The following is a 16,785-nucleotide window of genomic DNA, read 5'->3' as shown; positions in this document are numbered from 1 at the left end:
AGAGTGCTGAGGATGAATAAATCATCTCACAGCCTGACGAAAGAAGCTGCTCTGTAGGTCTGCTGGATGTAACGCCACCAACGATTACTTGGCGGTAAAAATCAAGCTAAAAGGAAAATTCGATGTTAGAGATTTAAAATGATTCAAAAATACAGGTACTGAATATAACAGATGGCTGATAAAAAAATTAAAGTGACGCTCACACAGTTACACTGGATCAGCTAGAACATGTAAACACATTTTAAAGGTTAAAAAACAATTTAAAAAACTTCAAATTCATTCATACTTTTTGCACTTTACAAGTACAGATAAATGTACTTTCTGAACTATCTGTTGCCTATTCATCAGCCGGAATCTACTCTCATCTGTCTTAATGTTAACAAATAATCAGCATCTCAAATAGGGAATTCTTCACATGTACTGCACGGTGCCTCATCAAGTTGTTTCATGAGATCAAGACCAGGCTTTCAATAAATCCTCAGCTGTTTGATGCAAAGAATTTGTTGTATTCTCTAACCTCTTCTTCATTATACAAAATTAAATGAGTTTGTCTTGAAGAACAGAAAACATAGCTTGTACACTCGTTCGAGGGGAGACATGACAAGAAGTCATTTCTTAAATTTTATTTTTATGCTATAGTTGATTTTTTTCTTTTTAATTTAACTTCCCCACATTTTTATTCAGTTAAATCCAGTCAGTGCTTTTTAACTCTGTTTATTTTATCATTATCTACACTGATCATAACAACAGGAAGATTTTAAAATGTTCTTATTTTTTACATCTGGATAGATGATAAGCTGTCTTTAGAAATTCATAATTCATAATTCTAATTCTCATTCTTTTATAGTAACAGAGCATGTTTTACTTTAAAATGTAGACATAAGACAACTTGTTCAGTCCATTTTTCTTTTGCTTGTTCTAGATTATGCTGATGTCATCTACATGCATGCTGCTCTCTCAACTTTGAAGCCCCTTGATGCAGTCTATCATTCTGTACTTCGTATTATTACAGGTGATGGGTTTAGAACTCATCACTGTGTTCTTTACGACAAAGTTGGATGGCCATCTTTATCTGTAAGGAGGGAAAAGCACTGCGCGATCTTTATCTACCAGGCCCTGCTGCATGTTTTACCCGACTATCTCACCAATTTTATCTCATTTAGAACTTGTAATTTGCACAGTTGTTCATAAGAGTCCTTGATTTAAAACATTCCCACTGTAAGGACCGAATTGGGGAAGACTGCTTTTCAGGGAATGACTTACAGCGTGCTCTTGAAGTAAATCATCTTATTTCTTTGGATAGTTTCAAGTGCCTATTTCTCAATGTTCTGCAGTCTGATTGTAATTGTAATTTATGGCCAGATTGTGTACGTGTTTTCATGTATTTTGTACTGAGGGCGTCACTGGAAAATAGAGCTTGCTCTCAGTTGACTTTCCCTGAATAAATAAAGGATACATTCATTCATAATTTGACGAAAGGTGTGAAAGTGTAGTCTTGTGAAGTCACAGTAAACCAATGTCCTTATACAATTCAAAATGATACATATGGATATGAAAGATGTGTTCAGGAATAAATATTAATAATTATTATATAATTGCTCTGGTCATGACACAAAATCTGATTTTTACATGTGTTATATATATTACATTTATTACCTCAAAGATTAACTCGAGGATCATTGAGGGAGGGCCTCATTTACACTGATGTCAAGTGACAATTTAAAATGATATAAAATATTCAAAATATTACACATTATATTACAACCATAAAACCATAAATGAATCAAGGTTAAAGGTTAAGGGTAAGGTTATTAAAATATATAGTTCAGTTAACAGCTGGTTATATTAAATGTTATACTGTGAATTAGTCTCATTAAACGTGAGTCTTTATTTTGAAAAAGTATGCAGGAGTATGGATCTATGGGCCTTTATGGCTCATTGCTCTCTTCTGTTTTACAGATTGTGTCGGAGTGCTCGGTCGTCCTCCTGGATCCACATTCTTTACATATATTTTATATAATCTACTTCATCAGACTTTCATCAGAAATGCTGTCAATGAGATCCGTATGAGATCTGTTCTGTTCTGTAGATGCGACAGCTGTTGCACATTTTTGGAAGTTCGTCCTCACTTTAATTGATTTGAAAAGTAATCTCAACTGTTTCGAGACTACTGGCTGTTAATACAGTGACATTGAACTGAAAATTATATTGATCTAAAATAGTGTTTTATCATTTTCAAAATTCAAAACGAAAAATTATCAAATCTCACATAAATGATCACTCACTACAAAATATGGGATGACACGGCCCTATTATTAAAAAACAAAAACTGATGATGATGATGTTGAAGATGGTTACTTACTGTTGGCCAACGTGACTCCAGCCCAGAGCAGCAGGACCTGGACACCACAGAGACCTGCCATGTCCAGGAGTCAGGGAGCGCACTGCTACAAAAAAGCAAGACAGTCCAATACGGAGACATTCAATCATCCAAAGGGAAGTTTTATTTTTCTCTCTTTAAGGCTTTAAGGAAAGAAATGACTTATTTCACCTTCTGACGGAGCTTTTTATCCTCTTGAACTACACTTTATCTGTGGTTTCAAGTCATATAATGTTGTGCCCACAGTCTGCCTTCACCGCTGCTGTATATATGGTGACAGGAAGCCCCATTTCCCATAAGCCACGGTGAACATGATGTCCTGTTTTATCTATATGTAGAATCTGTTTTCTTCATAGCTCTTTATTTTTATTTTTTGTTAGCCACCCAAAAGTCACTAGTCATTATCTGCTCACTCCCATGCCGATGGAAATTTTGTAGTCCACTCTTATGTAGCTTCACAGCTGCAGCATTCAGATCCCAAATAGATTTTTTGATATTTACACCTTTAGGCGAGCTTTTCCCCATCCAGACAGGGTGCTCACTGATGCTTTTAGCTTAGCAGCCATGGTGAGGAGTGTTTAAATGAAAAATGTTTCAAATCAGTTTTGTAACTGTGTCCCCATCTTTTGCTGCACGGACACGTAATCACAACAACTACTGTAAACTGAGGCTTAGTACATTACCAGAGACGGTGGTGGAACTGAATGCTTGAATCGAAGAGTTTGAGGCGAGGGTAGGTGAGGTGCGTGGACGTTTGAGGGCTGAGCTGGTTGAAGGCACGACAGGAGATGCTGTCATGGTGTGTGGAGGTGAGGGGGGGGACTTAGTTACTAAGAAGAATGCCAGCTCACCAGCAGCATTTCAGGTTAAAGCAGAAAAAACTGCATGCTAAGAGATTTGAGACTATATGTTGTCTTTACCATTAGCAGTAGTTAACTACTAATAGTAGTTAACAGGTTTGTGGTCTCACCTCAGCCCCAATTCACCTGCTGAGTCCAATGATATTGCGATATTTGGGGCGGGACAATATTGTGATCTAAGATTTTGGATATTGCCCAAGCCTATTGATTTCTATATTGTCATGTGGAGAAGTAAAGCTGTTCTTCCTCAGCTGGTTTGAGCAGATACTGTTTATAGCAGGTGTAATGGAAAATTAGTAAAAAGAAAGAAAGAAAGGTTTAGTGTTATCTGTTACCTATCATCAAAATAGATAATCAATTCTACTTTCCTTAAAAATGACCTTGTAGGCTTTTGGTGGGTCTAATTAGACCTGTTGTCAGTGAGCAGCACAGGAAAAGACCACAGAAACTTTGTGAGCAAGGGTTAAACAGGAGTGAAGAAACCTTCACCCAGTTGCACCAAAAGAGATGTAACAGGGTGTTATTGATGGTTGAAGCGTTGTTGTGTTGCACTTTCTACCCTGGTATTAGAAGGCAGGCAGGGTGATCACGTCTAATGAATGTTTTAGGAAAAGAAGGATCATTTAAAGGACATGCTGGGGGGAGAACATGGGCAAATGTCTCCACAACACTCTGAATGTAAGTCAGTTTGACACCTATGTATCATCTTTGAAAAATTCAAAATGTGTCTTTTTTTGACAGCCTAGAAGGAGTTGTAGAGGCTGTAACAAAAGCAGCTTCATGTCTCGCTGTTTACCATAGTCACTGACACCAAAAACCATTTCCTCCCGTAGCAAGGTATTACAGAAGCCCTAAATGGCCATGCATTCATGCATTTTATCTCCTCCGTTTTCCCGTGATAATGACTTAATTTCACTTGTTTTCCTGAGATAACGGGATAATTTCCTCGAGATCTCAAGTTAACAAAACTTTGTTTTCCAGAGATAACAATATAGTTAATTTGAGATCAAAACCATAGTGTAGTATATTGAATCATGTCATGTCATTAAAACAGTAATAAAGTAACAGGCTACAGTTAAAACAAGTAGTCTGTTGTCCATAACAGTAATAACAAAGAAGAAGAAAACAACAAACAACAAATATGTGTGTCACTCCCTGTCTCTCAGTCTATAGCATATGGGACCTCGTAGCTGGTCAGCTGTGTAGTTAACAATGACATCAGTCTGTGTCAGGCCTTGATTGAACAGATATGTGATGCGATGATCGATGTGCTCCTGCTCCACTGACATTGCTACACTGAATGATGTTTCCTGCAATGATTTGATAAACTACAATATCATTTTTTTTCTCAAGATCTCAAATTAATTATATCGTTATCTCGGGAAAACAAAGTTTCGTTATCTCAAGATCTCAAGAAAATTATCCCGTCAATTAAATTAACTCGTTATCGTGGGAAAATTTGTCTGTACACCTAGCATTTCTCTTCCAGTGCAGTAAAAATGTTTCCATTTCACTAATCTGACTTTTCATCACCACAGTGCTGTTTATCTTCTGTCTCTATGCTCTCAATGATATTATCTGTAAAGCATCAACACCTTTTAGTTTAGCTTTAAAGCACTTGTCTTTAAAATGTTAAGTTTTGATGCTGTACAGAGTTCCCTTAATGAATCGGTCAATTCAGCAGCAGAATTCCAAAATGTTCTTTCTTTTGCATCGACTCAAGAAGTCCGTCATAAATCCAAAGCACTGTAAGGAAAAGAGCAGAGAAAAGACATTGAATGGCTGTTAGTCTGTATTTGCAGTGTATTTCGATGTCTTGTCTTCTTTTAAAACTAAATGCGTATGTTATCTGTCATCTTATTAGATAAGAACATGCAACACGCAGTGCAGATGCAGGTTGCATTGCCTTAAAATATATCCATGCAGTAGTAGTTAGGTTTTATGTGGATGCACAGAAAAGGGAGATTCATTATTTTTGTTATTTTACTTTATTTTTTTTTCTCCTCTTCAGGGTTTTTTTTTTCATAAAACAGTGCAAAGTCACTTTAAGCATTAGGGCCATTTCTTGACAAAGGGCAATCTTTTGTCTTGATGTAACACACGACAGTTCTCTCCTTTGTCAAGTTGGTTTTGAAGTGTCTAGGGATTTTCCAGGAAGTCAAAAATTGGGATTGATATTTATTGTTTTGGTAGTTTGGTTGTTTTCTGAATATTTCATGTCAAATTGAAGACATTCATCACAAATGCCTTGTATGCCATCTAAATGCAATAAAGCTTTCAAAACTCTTTGGAAATTGAAGTGAGTGCTTGGAGCATTCATTCCTCATTTCTCATCTAATGTTTTGAATGGGCATCACTGAATGTTTAGATCATGACTTGACTGCCAACAAGTGCAGTTGTAAAAAAGGACACACAGTTGTAGTTATGAAATGCCAAATGTAACCAAGTCCAGCTCTTATCATTTAGCTGCAGACCTGCAGTTTATTGATTTATTTCTACATTTACTTTAGATGATTATGATTCAGAGTTTCTATTAAGTTACCAGTTTTGCTTGTTTTGCTTATTAGTTTTGCTTAAACTGGATAGGCCAGTGTCTCCTCAACAACAAAGTGTAAACACCACAGGAAAAGGTGGCAGTCCTTTGACCTGAATTTAGCGTTAGGTTAGGGATAGCAAATGATATGAGCTTCAAGGGAAATATGTTTATATAACTAACTTCAACACACGATGGCTATCAACGTAACCCAGACTGGTACTAGAACATATGCTGGAGGTTTTGTCTGGACTTGCTTAGCTCCACCCTGCAGTCACTTTTATTGGCTGTCCATGTGATTGGAGTATTTCAGGAATAGAAAGCTATCTAAACATTTATACCTTTGGCAGGATCGAGGCACATGCCGAGGGCCTCCTTGCCACTAGGGGGGAAAAAACAAAACTTGAACTGCCTACAATAAATAATGTTTAACATATATTTTAACATACTAACAAAATATAAAAATACAAATCTTTATTTCATTGTTTATATTATTATTTATTCATTTTTGAACATACACAGTAGCTTGAATACATGGGTAGTGGTTTGCGTTTGAATAGCAAACTATAGATGAGATAAGCTGAAATATATAGCTAAACTGAAAGGTGCAATGTGTAACAATTTTTGTGTAAAACATTTTTAAAAATATGTTATCAAACTGAATGTATTAGCATGTGAGGAAATAACCATTGTGATTTCAGAGCCACCTATGTATAGTGTTACAGAGATATCTGCTGAAGTTAGCATGCTAAGCAGCTAGTTCCAGGACTGAAAACCTCTCTCTCCCAGCCGTCCAAAGCTCCTGTGCTAACTGTCTAAACACAAACATTAGGTAGCCTGGCTAGCTGAGCTAACAAGCTAATGGTTGCTACAGTCAGGGATGGATATACAATACAGTCACTAGCAGTTACTGTGGGGAATATTACAGGTGGTCAGTTCCTACATACTGCACCTTTAAATCAGTTAACATGATTATACTCATGGAGCAGTTAGGTCACTTTGTTCTCTGTGTTGTTACATTTGTGAGTAGGGAGGCCCCCCCCCCAAAAAAAGGTGTGCTGAGTGTCTATGTGTCTGTTGATGCAGTCTTGTCCTGCTAATACCTGCTAACAATGATGACACATAACTGCTTAACCACATTTTAAGCTTACAAACACACACATACAGAGATCATGTACAAAAACAGTCATCTCAGAGAGAAGAGATGCTTGGCACTCGGTTCATCTAGACTCCAAATGAATTTCCATCAGCAGATAGAGTGAAATTTACATGAATATAATTTTTGTCAATACTATTGTCTGGTATGTACTTGGAAATTAGACTAATTAACATGATATTTATATAATTGTATACTTGTTTCTATCATTATTATATCTGTGATGTCACTACTGTTCTGCATCAAAACGTGATTTATAGAAGAACTGTAAAAGTGGGGAAACATGATAGTAACTTACAACAACAGCAGAAATGTAATTAAAGCATAAAATGGCAGTGAGACCTGCAACGTACTGAATATTTAATGAACCAAGCAGAAAGAGTAAGTGATGGTTCAGCAGGCAGCTCCATCAGGCCCGTTTTCTCAATCCAGGATGCCGTTCATCAACATAAACTACAACAAACAAAACGGAAATACTTTAATTGTATTCTTATTTGATAACGTGATCTAATAACCTAACAGCATAAATATCATGGAATTGTTTGAAGCTGCTGAATGTGACGGTTGTGGGAAATAAAAACATTAAAATGGAAGTTTACTCACCTGCTGTTGATTGAAGCCTCACATCTACAATCGCATCACTGTGGAGAAAAAGTGTTATAACAGAAGATTATGATGATTTACAGGAAATTAAAACTAATTTCTGTTAAATAAATCCAAAACAATCTGAAAGTCAAACTGGAGCGGGAGTGATCTTTACTCTCTGGACTTTCTGTTGTAGATGACCACAAATGTGATCATGATGATGATGCCAATGGTGATGAGGCTGAGCCGAAAAATAAAGACAATTCCGTTTGTCTTGTCTGTAAAATGATAGTTAGAAGAGAAGAATAAAAAAGTGGCAGTTGTCATATTTAAGATACAATTTACATAAATCGATGTGTGCACTTCGAGTCGGATCAAAACACGTGAAATGAAAGTGAAAGTGCACGTACAGCTTGTGTAATCATACTGTATGAAGGGGCTGCTCTCATATTCTCCATTGAAAGCAGTCACCTAGAAAGAGAGAAACTGTGGCTATTAAGGATTAAACCATTTGAAGACAGATGAGGAATAAAGGGGGGATCATTTTGTGTTTTGGAAATGTGTGTTTGGAAATTTGGATTATACAAACCTTCACCATGTGGGTGGTAGAATTGCTCAGATCTTTGAATACAAAATAACAATTCTCTTGCGTTTCTTCTTTAAGCAGCTTCAGAGCTTCACCACTAACATAAAGACGAGCAATGAATTTCTTCTCAGGTCCGTTAAAACGTCCTGGATGATAACAGTCTGCTTTAATCACGTTTTTCTCTGGACTTTGCATCCACACAATGGTAACAGCATCTGGTACTTTACAAAAGAAAAAGAACATATTTCCCTTCAGATACAACGCTGTGTGCTAACTCACAGTGATATTATAGTTTCATTTAAACAGAAGCATAATCACTCTTTAGTGTTTTGCCAGGTCAGTTGTGCTGGTTGTCAGTAATGATACAAATACAAAATGTGCAAAGGAAACAATTTGAAACATTTTGCACTAAAAATGACTAATTTTAAACTCAAATGCAATACAGTATAAAAATATGACAACAGAAATAGTATTATCTCTGTGTTCTGAAATATTTAAATGTGCTGTTTGTAAGAAAAGTGGATTTTTGACTCTCACAAAAACTGATGCTCTGGGAATGAGACTCAGAAATCTAATTTGTTACAAATAGCGCTTTTACATGATGAGTGAATACAATCAGCTGTTTAAGATCATTATTATTAAATTAACAGAAAGAATGTTTTTTCATTTCCTTTTAAAGTTAATACTCTGAAATGGATTTCTAAAAGACAGAGCCATTATTTGCCACAATGCTCATTGTAACTGATTACAGTTGAACCCTGAAAAAAATTGTATTACTCTGAACGACTTTCTGTACTGCAGCACGTTGGACAAACAAACAGTAACAAAAGTAAAAACTTCAACACTATGTGAAACACAAAGGATGAATGAATAAACTGTCAGGATAGTCTGTTTGTATGAGACATGTGTTGTTGTAATCTCCTCCAAAAGATTTTCACACTTACTTCCAGTCTCAGTTTTCTGTCTAACTTCAGCTGATGTTCCCTCAAGGTTGTTGTTGTATTTGGGTTGGACTGTACAGGTGTGGTTGGTGTACGATTGCAATCCTTTAATCTCACATGTTCCTCCTGGTGGATCTTTGAAAACAATCACTGTAACACAGTTTTATTATCTGGTTTATTGTTTGATTGAATAAAAATGAAACAAACAATTAAGAAAACATACAGCAGACTGTTTTGTCAGTCAAGTTACCTATTAAGTGACTAGAAAATGGAGTCAGAAAATCAGTCAGTCAATCAATCAATCCACCAACTGATCGACCGACCAACTGACTGAGTGATCAATCAATCAAATAACCAGCCTGTGAAAACTGAGGCTAAATATAATCAGACGTCTTTCTGATGAACAACCAGCTCATCTTTAACCGTGCAGCAACTTTTAGCAGTAAGTGTTTTTTCTGACCTCGTTCCTTCATATAGAAACAAAGATTTTAATCTCTGACATGTTATTTCTGTGCCACAGTTCATGTGATGTCATAACTTGTTGACCTGCTGCAGGTTCTTTACACCTGCTGTCACTCAGGACACTAAAGCATGGAGCACTTTACTGAAGGTCCATGGAGGATTCTAATGTCCACACTATATTTCACTATTTAGGTAAAATGCTCACTGAAATGATCTCCAAGGACTTTCAAAGATGCATTCCTGTGAAGTCAATAAGATAATTCAGAGACACCTTAAAGTTAGTCTAAATAATCGTACTTACACTCAAGCGTGTTGTGAGCAGGTGAGCAGCTGCAGTCATAAGAAAGCTTTGGAAACTTTGGAAGAACATCATGACAGTTGGTACTGGTCGTGGTCCAACTCAAATGGACAGAGGTGTTGGTTGCACCTGTCTTCATGTTGATTATTTGAAGATCTGTTAGGACACATTATGAATCTGTAACACTGAGTATCTGGTGTTTTGTCCAAAGATATCTTTGGATACAAGATGATTGTTCTTCTCATCTCACTGAGGTGAAGTGAATCTCAACATACCACAGTTAATCCTGACGGGGATATCAGTTGTGTTTATTATGGTGTCGTTGTTCATGTCCTTAATGTGGCCGATACAGCTGTAGTCTGTGAAGGGCTCCAGCTCAGACAGTTCCTTGATTTGTCCATTTTCTGAGGAGAAACAAGAATTACAACATTTCTTCATCAGCTGCTTCCACACAGCGCCTGTGAGCAGTTACACTTTGGAGTCAGATTAGATTCAGATGTGGACAGCAAATAAATAAATCACCTGTTCACGATCACAACAACTCGACTTCCTCTTACCCCAAAAGATTTTAAATACAACTGATTTTTATCATCATATCTGTTGTTTTTGTCTTTTTTCACAGCGTGATCTCATGGTGCATTCTGCCTTTAAGGATTTTCATGTAAATCCATTCATAGTGTTGGTGACAGACAAAGTCTCTGTACTTCTTGTCTCTCCACTTACCCTGACAGGTGTAATCAGTGGTGAGACGACACTGTGAAGGTAATGTTGTGTCTATCTTTGCAGGAAGTTTAGATTGAACTGTTGAAGTTATATCACTTGGATTTAAGAAACCTGTAGAAGATAGAAAACAGCACATACATTAAAACACGATGGAGTAATGTCTCCACCACATGCAGAAATACAGGAGGACTCTGCACTACATACCAACAGGGATGTTTCTGGTGAGTCTGAAGGAAGAACAGTTTCCTGAAGTGAAGGTTGTGGTCAAATCTGAGCAAATATCATTGAAAGCAGGTTTGATGCAGAATATTTTACTGTCACTTGTGCACGACTGAGCTGTAATATGATCTGATGTTGACATGGAGGAGCTGATGTCCCATTCACTCCAGTAACAAACAGATCCAGGGACGCATGGTGAAGTGTTGCTGACGTCTTTAATGTCACTTTGACCTGCGATAGACAAGTGATGCACAGATGGTCAGTTTCACACACAGATAGACAAGTGATGCACAGATGGTCAGTTTCACACACAGGTTCACTTCTTAAAGTAAAAGTAAGTTGCAATTCAACAGTATGAATTATTTTTACTTACTCATGCTAGATGTCCTTGTTTTATGTTCAGTGCTGCTACAGGGTGTTTGTCCATCAGTGCCATCATTAAACATCACATAATGCTCATATTCAGTACAGGGCTTCAGGTGTGTGATGTCATGTGATGAGGTTTGACCGAAGTCAGCGTTGAATTTCTTTCCAGTCTCTTGTTGCCCCACTTCATTAATCTTTATGGTGTAGTGACCAGGGGGAGAGCTTGTGATGTCAATCTGGAGGCCAAACTTGATGGGTGTAACAGTGTAAGAACCTGCCAACAAAATCCACAGAACAATGAAATCTCTTAGTTTTTATAAACCACTTGATGAGATGTCTTCTTAAAATCTCTGGTTCATGAAAACGTAAGACTGATACTCACACAGTGGAGGTGGAGAGACTGGTGGGGCTAAAGAATGAATTCAAATAGAATTAGAAAAGCGAAATGATTCATCTATGATTATAACACTTTGAAATAGCCTTCCAAAATAACTTTGAAAAAACGCTGCATTTCCTGCTAGTGTTGGAGACAACAAACATTCTGTTTCCTCTGGTTGCAGAGCTGGTGTTGCTCCCTGTCACTCCTTAGTCTCATTTATGTCTTCAAGCAAGAGATAAAACAAAAACACAGCAGCATCGGGCAAGAGCAGATTCATAGTCTGCGGAGGAAATGCGGTATTCATCTGCACGTGTTCAGTTGGACCTCACAGCTGCTGCTCTGAGTTCAAATTCTTCCTGGTTTTGGACTTATTGCTAAAGTCCTGACAGTAAAACATCATCCAAGTCACCTGAAGGATGCTGACGTTCTCAGGATTGTCTCAATGTGCAGTACAGTGATGCAGAGTTGTCATAATGCTGCACCCACAGCTACCTAGCTTAGCCCCTTCATAGAGTTGATTTGATTTTTAAACAACAGTTAATAAAGACTCTGACCTGACAGACCCTGACAGACAAATGAGAGAAACTTGTTGACACACTTTTAAAACCTCCTCACTGTCAGACGGCCACTTTTAATCGCTCATTTCAGTTCTAGTTTATTTTCAATGTGCTTCTCTATCTGACCTACCCTGTGCTCAAAGAAAGTAAAGAGCCACAAGTAGGCTGAAATATCAGTACAGCTCTCAACGCAGCTGATTGACTTCAGTGTGTGTACACAGGGCTGTGAGTGCTGCGTATGTACTACGACTGGTGCATAGCGGTGATGGAGGCTGTGGCCAGTGTGCCGCTCGTCTGTCACGGAAGCTCTCAGTGAAGGTTAAAGAAACGTTCCACACAGTTAAGTCGAGTAAAAGTGGAAGACGCATCTCACATATTCTGTAGATCCTCTTTGTACGGAGTAGATTAACTCTCTAACATTTTGTCAGGTTGGGAAGTGACAAAGTACAATTACTTAACTTGAATATTATTCTGATATTGTTTTACTTTTACTCCTAACATTTTTAAGACAAATATATATACTTTCTACTCCTTACATTTTTTAAAATCAGGCTCATAACTTCAGTTTGAATGCATTTGAGGGGGATTATTGACTGTTTCTATTTTGTGTCATTGGATCCCATCTTACAACATCACACAAATGTGATGCGAAGAAACATCACAAAAGATGAAATAAGATGGAAACAGGGGAGAAAAGTCATGTTCGACACTAATGTGTATCTGCCTGGATTTTTCTAATTTTCTCACCGTTTCTGCTCGAGATGCTTTACCAAACCCAAACATTTGACGTCCTGAGAATGAGACTCAACAATTAGATACAGTATCTTTGTGGTGCGTTTAGGAACGACTCTGAGAAATCCTACTGATTCTACCTTTAAGTTGAATAGTCTTTGATTTACATTAACGTGACGTGCTGTTCAGTTCGCTTTGCACAGAAATTGCTGGTAGAAATCTACTTCAGAGGGACACTTTTTACTTTTATACTTATATTACTTTCACTTGAATAGAGAAGTTGCGTACTTCTACTCTTACCAGATTCTTTTTTACACTGCCATCTGTACTTCTTGAGTAACGAATGTGTGTACTTTTGCCACCTCTTCATATTTGGTTCAGTAATGAAGTGGAAATTGACAGTTCACACTCTCTGCTTCCTGAGTGGTTTTTCTGTTTAACTTCCGCGATGTTGAACCTCAGATTATCTGATATGTGCAGGAAGTACTGACTGTTATATGATTGTGCCGAGTCTGACGCATGGTGTATCTGAACTACATATTTTATGTGTTTAATGTTCTGTTGTAGTTTAGGTTGTGATGTTTCCACAGACATGCTTCTTCTGGGTCGACTTATCTTCTGGTTGGTAGATTGTGGAAATGTTTGTACAGACAAACAGGCTGATGCGTACATTATCCATATTATTAAATGGTAACGATAACCTTGTGAGTCTTCACAGAGATACTCAAGGCCACAGTGGCATGTTTGTCTTCCTTGCCTAAAAATGTTGCACAAATGTTTCAGAAGGATTTATTTACTCCCCAGATTCACTCATCAACAGAGCTGTGTCTCCACCAGAGTCACAATGTATTTCTTCACCTCTGCGATCAACAAATGTCATCAAGGAAAATCACGGTGAAGAGGTTTTCAACAGAATGCTGAGCAGTATATTTCCCGGTCTTCAGCTCTTTATTTATTTCGATGGCATATTTATCAGAGATTGTGGTGTTGAGTTTGACGCAGGAGCGTGGTCGCTGTGACAGTGTAACCTGCAAAAACACTTTTTAATCATTATATTATTATTATCATCATATTATTGAAATGTGATTTTAAAGGTTTTTTTTCCTGTAGATGTTGAACATGCTGCTGAAGTTACAGTTACATTTACAGACTCAAACAGTGTTAAACGTACTACAAGGAACTTTATGAAACAGCCTCACTTTAATATGAATATGTCGCCTCTGTGTGAGCAAGTAAACAAACAGAGACCATCAATTAGACGAGTTAAACCTGATGTCTGTCATTGGGTTGGATTCTGACTTATCAGGGTTGGATCAGACATAGAAATAAAATCGCGCTGCATGACACACACACACACACACACACACACACACACATAAATATATATATAAAACACACTGGAATTGATTGACATGATTCACAATTAGTAGAAATGATCATTTTTGCATCACAATTTTCATTTTACTGTCCATCCATCCATCCATCATCTGTACACATTATATGTACGCCGCTTAATCCTCTGCAGGGTCGCGGGGCATTTTACTTTTTACATTTTAAAAGTACTGAAATCTTGATTTAAAAAAACAGCTGATAATGAATTAAATTATTTTTGCTGACCCAAATTAAAGGGGAACTACATAGTTTTTTGGGGAAAAATAATCTTGATTCATTGATTTTCACGACTGAAGGAGGTGATTAAACAAACTGTCATCATGGGACAACACAGTTTCATAAGTCTTACTTATGAGCCGTCTGAGTAGCCACCTTTCTAGGACCTTAATTCCCTCTGATTTAGCTTGTTCAGTTATGAAAGTACTGTATATCAAGTGAACATTTTTGTCTTTACTATAAAGTGCACCTTTTAAAAGGTCATATTTGTAAGAAAAGTTAATTTTTGAATCACATTCTTGGGAACGGCATCTGACCCGTGTCAGTATTTGGTGAGTTGAGTCAAAAATTAACATTTCAAAGTAAGACCTACACAGGTGCTAAATGTAACAGATGGCTGATTTGAAAATGAAAGTTAGAGTCACACAGTGTCACTGGATCAGCTAGAAAATGCATATCAGCTAGAAAATGCAAACACATTTTAGATGTTAGAAAACAATTTAAAAACATCAGGTTCATTCATACTTTTTGCACTTTACCACTATACCTAACCCCACTTTAAGTACAGATAAATGTATTTTCTGAACTACCTGTCACCTATTCATCAGCCATGTTGGGATCTACTCTCATCTGTCATGACTTTGGATTCATGTTCTTTGTGTTGTGTTCTTGTGTCTGGTATTTGGTTCCTTGTATTTGATTTATGTCTTTGTGTTGATTTTCCATGACCCTCTGTGTCCTTTACGTTTCTCCTATGTTCTCCCCTCTGGCTCCCTCTGTATTGTTCCCTTCATGTTTTCTCATGTGCTCCTCCCCTTCGTTACCACACCTGGCCTCCTCCCTCCTCTCTCTCCCCTCACCTGTTCATTGTCTGTGTTTTAAGTCTCTGCTTTCCCCTCAAGACCAAGACCACACTTTCAATAAATCCTCAGCTGTTTGCTGCAAAGAAGTTGTGTCGTGTCGTGTCGTGTCATTGTCCGAGCCGCTTATCCCTTTCCATGGGGTTGCGGGGTGTTGTTGCTGGAGCCAATCCCAGCCTTGGTGAGGGCAGGGTACTCCCTCAAGGACACTTCGACATGCAGCATGCAGCTCAGCACTGCCCAGAGCAGGGATTTGAACCAGCAACCTTCCGATCACTAGTCGACCTGCTCTACCCGCTGAGCTACAACTGCCCCATGGTTAAGGGTTATCAAAAGTTCACAGCTGTTTTATATGAAATGTTGTACTGTTAATTAGTCTAATAACATGAGTTTTTATTTTGAAGGCGTTATCTTACTCAGTGTTTCAAATATTCTTTAGACGAGAAGTATGGATCCTTGGGCCTTTATGGATCGATGCTCTCTTCTGTTTTACAGATTGTGTCAGAGTGATCGTTCGTCATCCTGGATCCACATTCTTCACATATATTTTATATAATCTACTTCATCAGACGTCCATCAGAAATGCTGAGATCTGTATACTCTGTGATTTTGTTCTGTTCTGTGGATGCGACAGCTATTGTGCAATTTTGGAATTCGTCCTCACTTTAATTGATTGAATAAGAAAAGTAATCTCAAACTGTTTCGAGACTACTGTCTGTTAATAAAGCGACGCTGAACTGAAAATTATATTCATCTAAATTTTCAAAATTCAAAAACAAAAATTTGCAAATCTCACATAAATGATCACTCACTACAAAATATGGGATGACACGGCCCTATTATTAAAAAACAAAAACTGATGATGATGATGATGTTGAAGATGGTTACTTACTGTTGGCCAACGTGACTCCAGCCCAGAGCAGCAGGACCTGGACACCACAGAGACCTGCCATGTCCAGGAGTCAGGGAGCGCACTGCTACAAAAAAGCAAGACAGTCCAATACGGAGACATTCAATCATCCAAAGCGAAGCTGTATTTTTCTCTCTTTAAGGCTTTAAGGAAAGAAATGACTTATTTCACCTTCTGACGGAGCTTTTTTTCCTCTTGAACTACACTTTATCTGTGGTTTCAAGTCATATGAGTGGGCGTTAATATTGCATCCACAGTCTGCCTTCACCTCCGCTGTATGTATGGTGACAGGAAGCCCCATTTCCGCTAAGCCACAGTGAACATGATGTCCAATCTTTTTATTGGTTTTTACAGATACATGCAATATTGGTCCATAAGATAGCAAGCAGAATGCATCAAACTAAAAGACTGTGGTGACAATACACCTAATCCCTAAAAAGGTCCAGAAGCCACTCACATTTTTTCAAAAACAGATTCATTCTCCCACAATACTATACCTCAGTCTCTCTAAGGTTATAACATCAGATATCAGATATTTCCATATTTGGATATTAGGAGGATCATCACCAACCCACTTTGTCATTAGACTCTTCCTTGCCAACATCCGTAGAGACTGGACTATGTCTTTGT

At 37.7% G+C, this 16,785-nt stretch overlaps 2 protein-coding genes across 2 annotated transcripts in view; one reads left to right on the top strand and one right to left on the bottom strand.

The window, feature by feature from the left end:
• nek7 (NIMA-related kinase 7) overlaps positions 1-1,473 on the top strand; it is a 74,266-nt gene extending 72,793 nt beyond the window's left edge. Inside the window, exon 10 of the mRNA XM_037113889.1 lies at positions 923-1,473. Within this exon, the coding sequence (XP_036969784.1) occupies positions 923-967 (45 nt within the window). The 3' untranslated portion in view covers positions 968-1,473. The remainder of the gene's footprint in view (positions 1-922) is intronic.
• A 4,790-nt stretch (positions 1,474-6,263) lies between these two features.
• LOC119028204 lies at positions 6,264-16,233 on the bottom strand. The gene is made up of 13 exons (XM_037113886.1): positions 16,138-16,233; positions 11,492-11,518; positions 11,117-11,383; positions 10,729-10,974; positions 10,525-10,635; positions 10,077-10,205; positions 9,805-9,957; positions 9,045-9,191; positions 8,104-8,321; positions 7,925-7,985; positions 7,690-7,792; positions 7,533-7,570; positions 6,264-7,382 (listed from the first exon to the last, which is right to left on the bottom strand). Exons 1-13 carry the CDS (start codon positions 16,196-16,198, stop codon positions 7,339-7,341), a joined length of 1,605 nt encoding a protein of 534 aa, XP_036969781.1. The 5' UTR covers positions 16,199-16,233; the 3' UTR covers positions 6,264-7,338.
• Positions 16,234-16,785: the final 552 nt, after the last annotated feature.

Source organism: Acanthopagrus latus, chromosome 11 (genome assembly GCF_904848185.1).
Source record: "Acanthopagrus latus isolate v.2019 chromosome 11, fAcaLat1.1, whole genome shotgun sequence".
Taxonomy (NCBI): Eukaryota; Metazoa; Chordata; class Actinopteri; order Spariformes; family Sparidae; genus Acanthopagrus; species Acanthopagrus latus.
Note: the sequence above shows the minus strand (reverse complement) of the source record. Positions and strands in the feature narration are given on the sequence as shown.

Coding starts and splice junctions, on each gene's coding strand:
- LOC119028204 (XM_037113886.1), bottom strand. CDS start 16,198: ATGGCAGGTCTCTGTGGTGTCCAGGTCCTGCTGCTCTGGGCTGGAGTC. Junction 9,958..10,076: donor CCCCGTCAGGATTAACTGTG/GTATGTTGAGAT, acceptor GTGTCCTAACAG/ATCTTCAAATAATCAACATG. Junction 7,793..7,924: donor ACAGTATGATTACACAAGCT/GTACGTGCACTT, acceptor ATCATTTTACAG/ACAAGACAAACGGAATTGTC.